Source organism: Carya illinoinensis, chromosome 12, assembly GCF_018687715.1.
Source record: "Carya illinoinensis cultivar Pawnee chromosome 12, C.illinoinensisPawnee_v1, whole genome shotgun sequence".
NCBI lineage: Eukaryota > Viridiplantae > Streptophyta > Magnoliopsida > Fagales > Juglandaceae > Carya > Carya illinoinensis.
In genome coordinates, this window is record NC_056763.1 from 27,399,031 (window position 1) to 27,414,491 (window position 15,461).

General features: G+C 32.1%; 2 protein-coding genes and 1 long non-coding RNA gene across 3 annotated transcripts in view; 2 read left to right on the forward strand and 1 right to left on the reverse strand.

The window, feature by feature from the left end:
• Positions 1–15,461, forward strand: part of LOC122289576 (YTH domain-containing protein 1-like) — a 58,840-nt gene that overhangs the window by 14,488 nt on the left and 28,891 nt on the right. The window lies entirely within an intron of this gene.
• Positions 6,571–8,573, forward strand: LOC122289573 (geraniol 8-hydroxylase-like). The gene is made up of 2 exons (XM_043096707.1): positions 6,571–7,718; positions 7,842–8,573. The coding sequence occupies exons 1-2, from the start codon at positions 6,825–6,827 to the stop codon at positions 8,445–8,447; spliced, it is 1,500 nt and encodes a 499-aa protein (XP_042952641.1). The 5' UTR covers positions 6,571–6,824; the 3' UTR covers positions 8,448–8,573.
• Positions 12,964–15,131, reverse strand: LOC122289579. The gene is made up of 2 exons (XR_006236190.1): positions 14,870–15,131; positions 12,964–14,787 (listed from the first exon to the last, which is right to left on the reverse strand). It is a non-coding gene; the product is annotated as an uncharacterized LOC122289579 (long non-coding RNA).

The following is a 15,461-nucleotide window of genomic DNA, read 5'->3' on the forward strand; positions in this document are numbered from 1 at the left end:
TGTAAAAGGATCCAAGCACTTAAATCACAAGTTTTGACCTTAAATCAAAACATCTCCAAGAATTTCAAAAAACAAATCTTACTTCTAACATATTCATAATATCATCCTAACATCAACCATGCTTTAAATCATCAAACTAAAGTCACCAAAATCACAAAATAACATTTGGAGTTTTTGATTTTACACTTAGTCCAAAAACATAAACTTTTTCCTCAACTAGTTTTGATAAATCTCTTGATCTATGACTTATAAATATATGATCTTCAAACCAAACCATCACATGGTTTAAAAAGATGTCCTAAAACATATATAAGCTTCTAATTCAAGATCACATGGTTAGAAATTAACCAAAACATAAATTTAGCCAAGAATATCCACACTTTGGCTTATTTGAATATCTCTTTGCATAAAATTTCATATCTTTGAAACTAACATCAAATACCTTCAAAATAATAATATAACATGTATATAAGATACTTAGGATCCTCCAATAAAATTATTAAAGTCATTAGAATAGGTTTAGACCACCAAAGAGTTAAACTTTCTCAAAATAGAAACTGTTTTTCTTCTTCCAGTTTCTAAGTTTCTAAATCTAAGAAAATCTTTCATCAAAACCTTTAATCATGCAAAAATCCTCAACCAATAGTCACATATACATGTTAACAATACTCCATAAAAATTTCGGACCAATATCTATCCATTAGCTTGGTCAAAAACTCCAAACTATAACATATTCTCCAGTTTATCTCCCAGAATGATCTTTCTATAGTTTACACAATATTTGACTGACCAAATGATATTCAAATGGGGCAAATAAGATATCCATGTAAACTAGACTAAAAAAGGAACAACTTATATGAATGAGACTTTATGATAAAATACTTACAAAAGCTTCGAAATGGGCGTGCAAAAAAACTCCTAAAAGCTGTCCGAGAGAGAGTGTTTGATATTCTTTTAATGGAAAGTATAAATGGAAATAATTTCGTGGGGAGAGGTGGCTAGAGATACTTATGGATGAGATATGGAAGAGATGAGGCTGGAGTTGAGAGTTGAGTGTAGTTTTCTCCTACCCAAAATATCTATAAAAGATTATCTCATAATATTCTATCCAATAGTATCTACAAAAAATCAACTTAAGATATTTTTATCTAATAATATCTATAAAAATCAATTCAAAATATTTTTACCCAATAATATTCATGAAAATTACCTCAAGATATTTCTTTTTATCCAATAATATCTACAGTTTTGAACAGAAGTTTTGTCCGAAAATATGAAAAAATGTTATTGCGCCATAAGACTTTAAATAACCCTCCGAGTCTAATGGCACAAACCATAATACATTTTGACACTTCTAACTATCTCCAATAATCAAAAATACACTTCTGATACCATAGTAAATAATAACACTAACTATGTAGTTAGACAAAAACCTATACGATTAATGGATTCGTGAAAACTTATGGGATTTTCACGAGGTTCCTAAAGTTAATAGAAATTTCACAATTGAATTTCTAGCGGGCTGTTACACTTTGTGTATCAAGATCTACTCCCAAAGGAGGGTTTTGATAACACTACTAGTTTATCCATAAAAAAAAAAAGTTAGAGGGAACAATTTATATGTCAGAGTTTACTCCCAAATGAGAATTCTGATGATACACTTAGTTCATCCACAAAATTTAATATTGGTGTGAACATTTTGTGTATTAAGATCTACTCCCAAAGGAGGGTCTTGATGACACTATTAGTTTATCCATAATTATTTAAATTCTGATTATTGTTTATGAGTGTCGAACTCAAAGCATTAAAGTGGTCAAAATGTTTTTCTTGCATTAAGTATATGAATATCATTAAAAGTTTCATGTATAGAATGGATTTTAATATAGAAAAACATGAGCATATCAAATTTACATTAAGAGTTTTTTAAGTTTAACATCAATTATCATTGAGAATAATGATAAAGGTCAGAAAAGTACAATATTTAACTACTTACATATTAAACTATATGAATTTTTTGTACATAATGGTTTACTTTAAAGGCATTATTATTTCATTAAAATAATCAGATATGAAAAATTTAGTAGCATGGTTGTTAGCTAGATACAAATTTATTTTGCTAATTTGTATGAAAAATCATTTGTATCTTTTGGGACATAGAGGAAATGATTATGATGAAAATATAAGAATTGTGTCAATTGAAATTTGAAAGAAATAGTGACACATGGAGGTTTATGTGCCCTAAGCATAAGACATGATTTGAAGGAAAGGGTAAATCAAATAAGTTTGTTTCGAATCATATCTTACACATGTTTATACATACTTTTTAGGTTAAACTCGAGTGCAAAAGTTTTATTTTGTTTGTATAAGTTTCACTCTATAAATGTTGATACTTATTTTAGTTGTTGAACTCGAGTAAAAATGTTCAAATTTCAATTTGTTTCAAAATGACATTTATGTGGTTCCTTTTTTCCTTCCAATAAAATTTTATTGGTCATGCCTTCGTAATAATGTTTTTGTTAGAAGTTTTTTCACTCATGAGGTATGTACAGGAGCCAAAGGGAAAAATGATTTATGAAAATTTTTACAATTTATGACATAGAATTTGAAATATAATTTGTGGCATAAAAGTTTGGAGAATATATTCAAGAAAAGTTAAAGAGATTAGTAAATAAAATATTTTTCGTATTTAGGTTTTCTAATCTCAGGATGTGTGTTGATTTGTATAAAAACAAAATAAATCAAACATATCAATAAAAGATGCCACAAGAAATGGAGATTTTCTTAAGATAATGCATATAGACACATGTAATCTTTTTTCCTATAATATTTGATATAAGTATTTCATTATTTTTATAGATGATTTTCATGATATGAATGTATCTAACTGTTACATGAGAAGTCTCAAACCATTGGTAATTCTTGTAATACTTCTCATGGGGAGGAATTGCAGTTAGATAGAAACGTGAAAATCATTGAATTAGATTGAAATAGTGTCATGAAAAATATTAAGAGTTGGGCTATAATGGTTTAGAACTTATATCATAATACTTTAGAATTTATATTGTGTTTTTAGCCTTAATGATTTATTTTTTAATGTATGAATTGTTTTAAGGCATATTCATGTATGGGTAGTCAAATTAAAATAATAATTTATAACCCAAATGAAATATTGTTGAATTGTTATTGTGTACATTATTATTAGTGATTACTTAAAGGAGATTCAAATGATCTAGGCTGTATTGTTTCTACTTATGGTTTGAATTTTGAGAAAATTGAAATATCAAATTTCTTATGGTTGTCAAAATTAGTGGGAGTATGGAAACAAGATGTGATTGTAGTGAAGTGTATTCTCGTACTTTTGAAAATTCTTGTATTTTTTTAATGATTATCTTAATGATAATATGTAACAACAAACAAATGATTATTCACCTCATCAGATAAACACCACTGAAGAATTGGCCATAGAGACATTAGAATAGGTAATTTTATGCAATCTTCTTGATTTGCTATTTGGTTAAGTTATGTGGTGTATCTTCAAAATTTGAATATGATGTAGAAGTAAATAAAAGTTTATATATGTTTTCACAAATTATAGAAATAAGTGATTCTATAAAAGATTAATGCATAAAAGAGTGATTGAAATCCATGGATCACTGTAAAGTCTGCAATTTTGTCTAAATTGTTTGAAATGTATGAAAAGTCGAATGGAAATGGGTTTTGGAGACAAAATCTTGACTTCAAGGACAATGTTAAACGATATAAAATTAGACTTGTAATTAAGGATTTCATTCAGAAATGAGCATTGATTAGAGATTTTTTCTATTAAATCTGAAAGAACTCATTGAGGATCACTATGACATTAGTAACTCATTATAGTCTAGAGTTAGATAAAATGAATGCGAAAATAATTGTAAAGTAAAAGTCTAAATTCTACAAGAAATGAATAAAAGGATTACTTAGAAGAGGTAACAGTTTTTTAAAAATTGGTGTTTGAAATTTGATAAAACCAATACTGTTTTGAGATTAAGAAAAATATTTATTATTAATGTATATACCCGTGGGAGTATATTTACATTTTGGTCATGCATGTATATGACTTTTTGGCAAGTATGAGTCATCGTTAGTAGTATAACATTAAAGTTATATCTCTAAATGAAATTTATGAATGAAGCATCATTCGTAATTAAGATTGAATTTAATATCAAGACGATGGCTGTTAGGATTGTCTTAGTATAGTTGCATAAAGATTGGAAAAATTTTGCATGAAAAATTTATGGTAAATGGATACTTTAAAAATAAATGTACAGTGTTCTCGAATTGATTAGGTCGTTAAAGAAATTTGTATAAGATGGTTATAAGGAACTTGGTGGTTGCACAAATTTGTATATAGCTGAACATCGGTTTATCGTTAACATCCTTGGTTGTTGCTAAAGTAACCCAAGTACACTTGACCCAAAAGCTATGAAAAGAATACAATGTTATTTGCAAGAAATTAAAGATTATATTATTGTCTTAAGAAGAACTGATATTCTTAAGATAACTAGATATTCAGGCCCTATTTTATGGGATTACTCTAATGATGAAAAATACAGTTATAGTTATAGATTTTGCTATCTAGTAGAGTTATTTATGGAAAAGTATGAGGCAAATATTTGACTGCTTCTTGTGTAATAGGAACTGAGTTTGTGGTATGTTTTGAGGCCACAGTTTATAGTATCTAACTGAGGAAATTTATCTTAAGATTTGGAATTGTCGACTTATAGTCAAACTGATAAGAATATATGACAAGAATTCCTTAGAGTTTTTTTTTGGCTTCGAATGATGAGTATTTAATAAAATTTCAAATACCTAAGTGTCAAGGAGGAAGTATAGAAACAAACAGTGTCCATAGAACATATTAGTACTACGCTTATGATAGCAGACCCTTTAACGAAGGGTCTAGTAACGAAGCAGTTTAAATAGCATGTTGACAGAATGGGTCTTATGATGTAAACATGTTATTGAGCTTGTAGATGTTTTATTTTATTTTGGACACTTAATGATATCTATTATGGTTGTTTTGTTTATGTTTTCTTGTCTTTCCACTTATTTGTACATTGAATAGTTTGGAAGAATGATGATAAGATAATGTCTGCAACAGACATGAATTGGAACCCAAGGTATCACGGTATTAGCCTTAATTATTCTAATTAAAAATCATGTAAAATTGGTTACTGGTGTTGTAGTACATGAAAGGGAATTGTTGATTATATAACATAGGACCGCCATGACTCGCATCGGTAGTTGATTTGACATTGATATTACAGAACTTATGTAATGTACTTTGAGCTATGAAAGTTTCAAGAAATGAATTTGCGCAGTATGGTTAATTTCCTATAATAAATCCATGAACGGAAAATATTACTTTATGGGCGTATGGGCTAAGTGGGAGAATATAAGGGTTTTATTTAAACTCTATGTATCACACACCCATCTTAATATAATTTGAAATAGCTCAACTCTTATCAGTTAAAAGATGAGTGATAATGGAATAAGAAAACTCTTAAAAGATAAGATTAAAACTCTATATCTCTAATTATAGTCAGATACAAACTCTAAGATTTCTTGATGCTGAGAAATCTATAAATAGCACTGAGGAGTTAAAAGGTTCTTACCTACAATATTATTGTGCCTCTAACTACCGAGAAACACTTAGATGTAAAGTTGTTAGGATGATCATTCTCTTATAAGTCAGGTTAGATTCTCTATCAAATAGATATAAAAAGGTACGTATTTATTATTATTATTTTATTATTAGGGATTAAAGAAAATCAAGATCCAATTATTAATATTCATATTAAAATATTTAACAATCCACGCCTTCGATTGGAAGCTTGAAGATGGGGTTGAAAAAGAGGATATGAACATGGAAGATAAGTTTGGCTTAACTTTACAGATTGCTCAAGGCGATTGGAAGCTTGAAGATGGGGTTGAAACAGAGGATATGAACATGGAAGATAAGTTTGGCTTAACTTTACAGATTGCTCAAGGCGATTGGAAGCTTGAAGATGGGGTTGAAACAGAGGATATGAACATGGAAGATAAGTTTGGCTTAACTTTACAGATTGCTCATCCAGTGAAAGCTGTCCCTATTCCAGTCCGAATGGTTGAAGAAGTTACTTGTTTTAGTCTAAAATAATATCTCAACTCTCAAGATCAAACAAACCAAGCTATGTAAAGACAATTTTTTTTTTTCCTTTTGATTTGTTTTGTACTTGAGGTGTTATCGTGGAATAAGATGTTCTTATCTTGAGGATTTTTTTTTTTTTTTACTTAAGAAGCTTATGAAAATTAGACTAAAAATGCTGCAAGCTACATTTTCATAATGCATAGTTTATACAATGCATCTAAATTTTGAATACAAGTCGTCCATTGGGAGGTGAACGGCAGTGGGACCAAGTCAGGGGCAGTAGTCCTTTCTGAATTATCGAATTACTTCCCTATTTAGGCTGCTATTATGTATCCAACGTTACAGAGCTTCTTTCCTTGAAAAAAAAACAAAACATTACACTATTACAGAGCTCCACGTGCATTTCCTTCCTAAAGCAATGACTTTGAACAGGCCTTCCCTTATTTTACACTTACGTGACACACACAACTAGCTCCTCTATTATTGACTTTAAAAAATCATTTATCCTATTCTGGGAAAGTGAACAGAAGCTGTTATCCATCTTCGCATATTGTAGCATTGACCTTTCTAAACTGTGTTTTTACTGTTGGTCTACGAAGGAATAGAAGTCATCTTCGTTTTCTGATCTCTCCGTTGGGAGTTTCAATAGACGACGATGGATTTCTTGAGCAGTATCATATATCTTTGCCTCGCCTGGACCCTTATCCAAACCTTCCGAATGTTTACAAGAAGCAAAGCAATTACTAGAAAGCTTCCACCAGGTCCTAAACCTTTTCCGGTAATCGGAAACCTCTTCGATCTCGCTGTTGACAAACCCTACAACTCCATCGTCGAGCTTGCCCAGATTTATGGCCCCATAATGAGCTTAAAGCTAGGCCAAGTAACCACAGTGATAATTTCTTCAGAGCACACGGCTAAACAAGTTCTTCAAACACACGACCAACTCCTGTCCAACCGAACCGTCCCGGACGCGCTCCGAGTCCACAAACATGACGAGTACGGCTTGCCCTGGATGCCCATTTCTGCCCAGTGGAGAAATCTTCGTAAGATATGTAGTGGCAAACTGTTCGCCAACAAAATTCTCGATGCCAACCAATCTATCCGGTACGACAAAGTGCAAGCGCTCCTCTCAGAAACTCGTCAAAGCAGTTTAGTCGGTGAGGCGGTAGATATTGGCAGAGCAGCTTCCAAGACAGCGCTTAGTCTGTTGTCGAACTCGATTTTTTCGGTGGATTTGGCCGATCCGAATTCTGACACGGCTAGGGAATTCAAGGAGACTGCGCGAGATATTACTACTGTGGCAGGAAAACCAAACTTGGTAGATCTTTTTCCTCTACTTAAGAAGATCGATCCCCAAGGCGTAAGGCGTCGCATGGCGGTTCACTTTGGTAAGCTAATGGACATCTTTGACCGCATGATTAGCGAACGTCTGCAGTTGAGAAAAGTGTCTGGCTATATCACGAACAAGGACATGTTAGATACCCTTCTCAACATTAGCGAAGAGAACAGTGAGGAACTGGACAAAGCTAAGATGAAAAGTTTGTTCGTGGTAACTACTCTAACTCTGTTCTTCTTGGACTTCTTCCCCCCTCGGAATCATTTGTTTACTTCGATTTTGATGGCAGTTTCTGATGTACAAAAAATAATCTTAACTTTTTTGTTTTTGGGTTAGGACCTATTCGTCGGGGGCACTGATACAACTTCAGCTACACTAGAATGGGCAATGGCAGAGCTACTCCACAATCCAGACGTGGTATCAAAAGCCAAAGCAGAGTTGGAGCAGGTAATTGGCAGGGGGAACCCAGTAGAGGAATCGGATATTACTCGGTTACCCTACTTGCAAGCAGTAATCAAAGAAACATTCCGGTTGCACCCAGCATTTCCTTTCCTGATACCCAGGAAAGCCGAAGCAGATGTGGAAGTCGATGGCTACGTTATCCCGAAGGGTGCTCAAGTGCTAGTGAATGCGTGGGGTATAGGTCGAGATCCAAGCATATGGGAAAATGCAAACTCATTTATGCCGGAGAGGTTCTTGGGATCAGAAATTGATGTTAAAGGAAGGCATTTTGAGCTTATACCGTTTGGTGGAGGAAGAAGAATATGTCCCGGGATGCCATTGGCGATGCGAATGTTGAACTTGATGTTAGGTTCACTTATCCAAAATTTTGATTGGAAGCTTGAAGACGGGGTTAAAATTGAGGATATTAGTATGGAAGGTAAGTTTGGGTTAACATATCAGATTGGTAATCCAGTGAGAGTTGTTCCTATTCCGATCTAAAATTGGTTTAAGAATTTACTTGGTTGAAGTTTAGAAGTATTGCCATGAAGTGTGAATTGTCCCCTCTATCCAATAAACTTATTTGGGAACAATGTTTTGTATGATTTATTTGATAAGTTTATACTCCGATGTGAATTTATATTGATAATTAAAACCCACTCCCTCGCAATGGGTAGTGGCATGGCATTGGAAGGTTTCCTCTACTATGGCAAATAGAAAATTGACGAACTAAACACGTAAATTTATCCAAGTTTGTTGTTGGGAACCTTGAACTTAAGAGGTTCATTTGGGTAACGAGATGAGATAATAAATTCTTATAATTTTAATATGTATGATACGTGCTTTTTAGAATTTTAATTTTAATATGTATAATTTTACCTTGCAATTTTTTTGTTTTTTGTTTTTTTTTTTAATCCACTTTTTATTTTTGTAAAATGATATTATTTTTATAAGGTAGTATACAAAAAATATCTAATAAGGTTGTTTAAAACATATTTCACAATATATATTGGACCACTTCTTGTTATCATTGACTTTAAACATTACAAGAAAATGGTCATTTGCGGTGATTTTAGTATTGTTGGAAATAAAATCGATGCAATAAGTCATCAATTCTAGCGATTTTAATTATGTCGCCACACACTTTTAAGATGAAGTTTTAAAATTGGTCTTTTGCATCAATTTTTTCAATTTTTGCAACAAAATGGAGACATGTGGACAAACAATATAAATGTTTATTGCAAAATAAACGTGGTAGATAGAATCATAGGATACTTGGCATGCCTTAGCATTGATATGTATAAGAATAAATCGGTTAGATTAGGGTTGTGCGTACTTCCAAGGCTGTGTTTTTATTGTTGGTCTACAAGGGAATAGAAGTCATCTTCGTCCTCAGATCTCTCCATTGGGAGTTTCAAGTTTCAATATACAAACATGGATTTCTTGAGCAGTATCATATACCTTTGCCTGGACACTGATCCAAACCTTTCGAATGTTTACAAGAAGCAAAGCAATTCCTAGAAACTTTCTACCTGTTCCTAAATCTTTTCCACTAATAGGAAACGACATCTTCGATCTCGCTGTTGACAAACCCAAAAAAATTCAAAAAAAAAAAAAAACTTGAAAACCCCAAAAAAAATTCTGGCTTTGGCCTAGATAATCTTGTTGGTTTGGATTCTCATAATTCCAAAATCTTAAATTCAACAGTACATTCAAAATTAAACTGAACATAACTCCCCTAGTTAAGGGTAGTAGTATTTACAAAATTCAACAGTACATCTTCGGTCAATATAAAATACTTTAACCACAAAATAATTATATAAAATTAAATTTATAAACTGATGAAGATTGATCTAGTACGTCAAATTTATAAAATTACTTTTATTATAAAATAGATCTAACGGGTTTTATAAAACTATATCAATTTATGAGTTAACTTTGTATAATCTCGCCCATTTTCTTTCCAAATCGTATCCCCCAAAACAGCTTTAGAAGGAAAAGGTTTGTTTACCACTTTGCATACAACTGCTTTGAAATTTTTCTTCTACTTTTTCTTTTTGAGTTTTCTTCTTCTCCTCTTACTGCTTTTATCCAGTTTTCATACTATTAATTACTTCTAGATTTGTTTTTCGGGTTTTTCTTCTTGGGGCTTCTTTCTTTAGCTTGAATATATACCATTGCTCCATTTAATTTCTTTTTGATCTTTTGTCAATAAAAACCAACTAGTCATAATAAATTATATCCTAAGTAGCGCAATGTTCACACTAAAAATTTTTGGTTGATACTATGTTTGGCTGTCGAGAAAACTCAGGAAAAAAATGAAAATTAGTTCCAAGTTCCAACAGATACACTCTAAGATTTCCGGCTTCGAGAAACTCAGAAAAAAGTGAGCTAGATTTCGATGCAAAATATACATGGTATCAAAACTCTCGTTAATGAACACATAGAGCAAGGAAAAAAATGAAATCTAAAACAAGAAGAAAAAATAAAACAAGTCTTTTCATGAAGCAGATGAATCGTTTTCAAAATAAAAAATGATCAAAAGGGCTAGAGAAACATTTTATCGAGCGGAGGAAGAAAGAAAATGCGGCAAATGCCAATCTTGAAGAGAGGAGAAAGAAATTTAATAGAGGACCAATGTAAGAAAGCGCATTGTTTTTTCTAATTTTAAACAACAACGTCGTCGCATTTAGCTGAGGTCATTTTGCCACCTCAGCTGGCGTGCACAGGACCTTCCCCCTTCATGCCTGCAAATAGACTTTTTCGATGAGGTGAGTTACTGCCGTGTGGCATGGGTATAAAACTCTTATCCTGCCTTTTGAAAGTTCAGGCCACTCCTTGTGTCAAAAAAAAAACAAAAAAAAACAAATGCCACTTAGGACAGTTGTGTAAGTCTTGTGTAAACTACTGCAGGCATGTTATTTTCAACAAAAATTATTTTCGAATTTTAAATTTTATCTTGTTCATTTAATTATTATCCAATTATTCTGATTTTACAAACTTTAAAACAAAATACAAAAATCAATATAATTTTTTTAAACTTAAAAATAAAAATTATATTAAAAAATTATATTCAAATAATGTTTTACTTTTATAATGTTTTTATTCAAATTTCCCTCTCTCATTTTTTAAAATTTAATAAAAATATTAATTCAAATTATTTTATTATTATTCATAAAGAAAAATAATATTTATAGTCATTGAACTTGCAAACACTGCATAGTCTTTTTGAAAAAGTGAGTAGATATGTGATTCACATGAAAAAATTATTTTTTTAATAATGAACTCTATTTTTTTTTTTCAAAATAAATACGCGACACTTGTGTACTTCATAATTATATCTAACATTATTTATTTACAAAACTTCGACAAACTATTGATAGTCTCCAAGAATACCAACTTCATTCAAAGAGTTTTGCTATATACAAGCACATTCGCGTACTAATCTGTGTACCAATACTGATTCATTCATACTTAAATTTTAAATTAACACTGTTTTTAATAAAATTTACTTTTTAACTAATTACATCATATTAATATACAGATTAGTACACAATTATATTTCTTACAACTATATTTTTCCTCATTCAAAAGGCACTTCTACTTATTTGATCAATCGTCCGCAAAGAACTAAATGGATGTGAATGATTTAAGGATAGCGTAGGGTGCAATTATTATTGAAATTGGACCGCATCTAGTTATCATTGACTTTAAACCGGCCTCCCCTATCATTGAACCAATAATTATACTTGAACCAATAATTATACTGCAACTATTTGCTAATTATATATAATATGTACGTGTGTGTCTATATATACATGTGTGTGTGAAAAATATTTTATCCACATAAGATTATATAAATGTAAGTTTATAAATTAATTTAATTTAATGTAATATATTAGATTGTTAAGTTATTTTTACTATAAAGTATATTTAACGGATCATACAAAATTAAGTCAATTTGTGAGTTTATTTTTATATAATTTTTTTTGTGGCTATAACACTTAAATATATATATATATATATATATATATGACATTTGCTCTTTTAAATTTTTAATTTCAATACGTATAATTTAGACACCATGCAATTTATTTACTTATTTTTTATTTTGAATTCACAGCATAGCTAAACTAGTAACTTAAAAACATTGACTTGAAAAGAAAAGATATATTAAGTGCATCAATGGTGTATTTTATGTTTTTTAATATTATTTAAATAAAAAACACTAAATGCATTAATCGGTGCACACCCATCCCTATTAAAAAAGAGTAATGCTATTTGTTTCGGCAACCACCATCCACACCAGCCATGCACACCCACCAGCTAATCCATCCAAAATCACAAATAGTAGGTTTCGAAAATCACCAGTCACCATCACAGGCCAACGGAGACCTTCACACCGAACACACACACACACATACTCTCTGTCTTTCTCTCACCGTCTAAACCGGTCATGCCCAACATTCTGGTCACATTGTCCAAACCCACAAATTATTTACAAGGTTGTGTTTTTATTGTTGGTCTACAAGGGAATAGAAGTCATCTTCATCCTCGGACCTCTCCGTTGGGAGTTTCAAGTTTCAATAGACAAACATAGATTTCTTGAGTAGTATCATACGCCTTAGCCTCGCATGGACACTGATCCAAACCTTTCGAATGTTTAGAAGAAGCAAAGCAATTCAACAATACATTCAAAATTAAACCGAACATAACTCCCCTAGTCAAGGGTAGTAGTATTTGCTATATTTACAAATGAAAAATACTTTAACTACAAAATAATTATATAAAAGTAAATTTATAAATTGATAAGGATTGATGTGGTACGTCAAATTGTAAAGTTACTTTTATTATAAAATAAATCTAATAGATTTTATAAAATCATATCAATTTATAAATTTATTTTATATAAATTCTTTGTGTAGTTTTCTTTTTAACTTCCCTCCGAGTAGGTTTCTTTTTTGAAATATTATCAAGGATTATTTTTTTTTTTTGAATAACATATCACATCCATTCATTTAAGAGGACTTACAAATTTGACTTAAACATCAAGTCAGTTACAATGGTTGATAGCTTCCCAACACACTAAAGTGGTTGACATAGTCTAGTCCAGACTGCTAATCTCTAAAGACCTAAGTCTAAGAGATAGCACAACTCTATCTAAGATAGAGTTACCAAATCCCTATACCCGACTACGCGGGATATAGGGTACCAACCCCACCAAATACCGCCAAGCGGAGGGGGGACTAATTTTTTGGATTTTTTTTTTTATTGAAAACAAAAGACAATAAAAAGAAACTACATAGAAAACACTGTACACGGAAAACCAGTGTAATATGTAGGTACTGTAGCGCGTGCAACACACGCGCCACTCTATGAGAGAACCAACGGCTAGTCTTGGAAGTCCCCGACTCACAAGTCCCAGAAACGCCGCTCGTGGCATCGGCAGAGGGATTCCCGGTGGCGCGTGAGCACCACGCGCCGAAACAACGGAAAACTTTAACCCGCGCGTGCAGGCCACTCTCCACTCCGATTGGCACCGGATTCGGTGGTCTTGAAGATCGGTGGCTGGGCTACTCCATGGAGGTGCGCGTCTTGGTCGGTGGTCGCCGGATTCTTCCAGATCTGTGATTCTCCCTTATACAGCCAGAAAACAAAAAAGAAAAAAACAAAACCAGAAGGTGGAGGGGGAGGGAGGCGGGGAGATGGAGGGAGGAGGGAGGGAGCCGAAGCTCCCACCCCCTCTAGCCGATAACGTTTGTTGTTGTTTAGAGAGAAGGGAGAGGTTTTAGAGAGAGAGATAGACGTTCAATCGTTGTTATTAATTATTATCAAGGATTAGAGTAGGGTGCAAAAATTTTTTTTTTTTTTAAATTTTCCTCAGCATGAGTAGGGTGTAATTATTACTAAAATTGGGCCACATCTATTTTTCAATGACTTTAAACCGGTCTCACCTAAGTCTATCCTTCATCTTACCCATCTTAAATACACTGCAACTAATTACTAATTATTTATATTATATATAAGAAAATACAATTTATAATTTTTATTTACATAAAAATACATATTAACATATAAGTTATTAATAGGTTGAAAACTATAAAATTTAAAAAATTGATAAAATGAATCTTATAGGTAAAATTATAAATATATATAATATTATTCTTTTTATTTATTTTGAATTCACAGAAAAATTAAGCGTAGCCATACTAGTAAATTAAAACAAACATTGACTTTAGTTGTGTGATGGAAATGGAGCCACGTCAACAAAACAATATAAATGTTTTTTTCAAAATAATAAAAGCCCCAAAAGTCAAATCTGGCTTGCCGTAGCATTTTTCTATATACAGAGGTCAGACAACTGTGAGTAATCTACTTCCGACCTGTGTTTTATTATCGGAAAAATATAATTATAAGTATAATTATATATTAAATTATATATTAATATGATGTGATTAATTAAAAAATAAATTTTATTAAAAATAATATTAATTTAAATTTTAAGTACGAATAAATCAGTATTGATATATAGATTAGTGTACGACTATATTTATACGTAGCAAAACTATTTACCAAATCTGGCTTGCCGGTTGGTTTACCAGGTAATAGAAGTCGTCTTCGTTATTGGACCTCTCCACTGGAGTTTCCATAGACAAACATGGATTTCTTGAACAGTATCATATATATTTGCCTCGTCTGGATCTTGATCCAAATCTTCCGAATGTTTACAAGAAGCAAAGCTGACCGGTGTTGCTCACGTATGAGGACTCGTTCATCTCAGAAATAATCGCTTCTTTCTCTCTCCGGAAGGTGTTGCTGTTTCAAGGAGTTTCGCCAATTCCTGCAAGGCAATGACCAGTGAAGTTATTTGTTCTTTCCCCAAATTGGGACTCGATATGCTGTTATGTTGTATAAAATCTTACCATAACATAAAATCTCATAACGGGACTTACTGAGGGCTGGTTGCCAACTTGTACATATATTGATTCAACATTGGCTCTCTCTCTCTCTCTCTCTCTCTCTATAAATCAATAGAGGTTTGGGAATGAAAGCTATGGCATGATTGTACAATTTTAAGGATGCATCAAGAATTTTCGCAAGTTTGAAAGTAGGAGAAACGATGGTAGGAAAGTTAAAAAAACAACACAAAGTGCCACACACAAGGGCTTCGGGAGGGTAGCCAAATCTGTCTTGTATTCACCCCAAGTCTCTTTTGCAGCTGTGTTAGAATGAAAGACTACAGAAAATCCACTAGCTACTTTAACATCAATTTATTGTAACGTATTGAGATTTTTGTAAGGCCAACTGGCAACTAGTAGAGAGGAGAATGTGAACAATAAAACAATCATACAAGATATATCAGGATTTAACTCTGTTTGCTGTGAGGCCACAAACAAAGTCGTTCCTGTCATGCCTCGTGACTCTTGTCCGTATTTGATAAGTCTAGGATCGATTGTCTGTCACACAAAAAAAAGAAAAAAAGGATAGATTGCAAAAGCGAAAAAAAGAATAGAA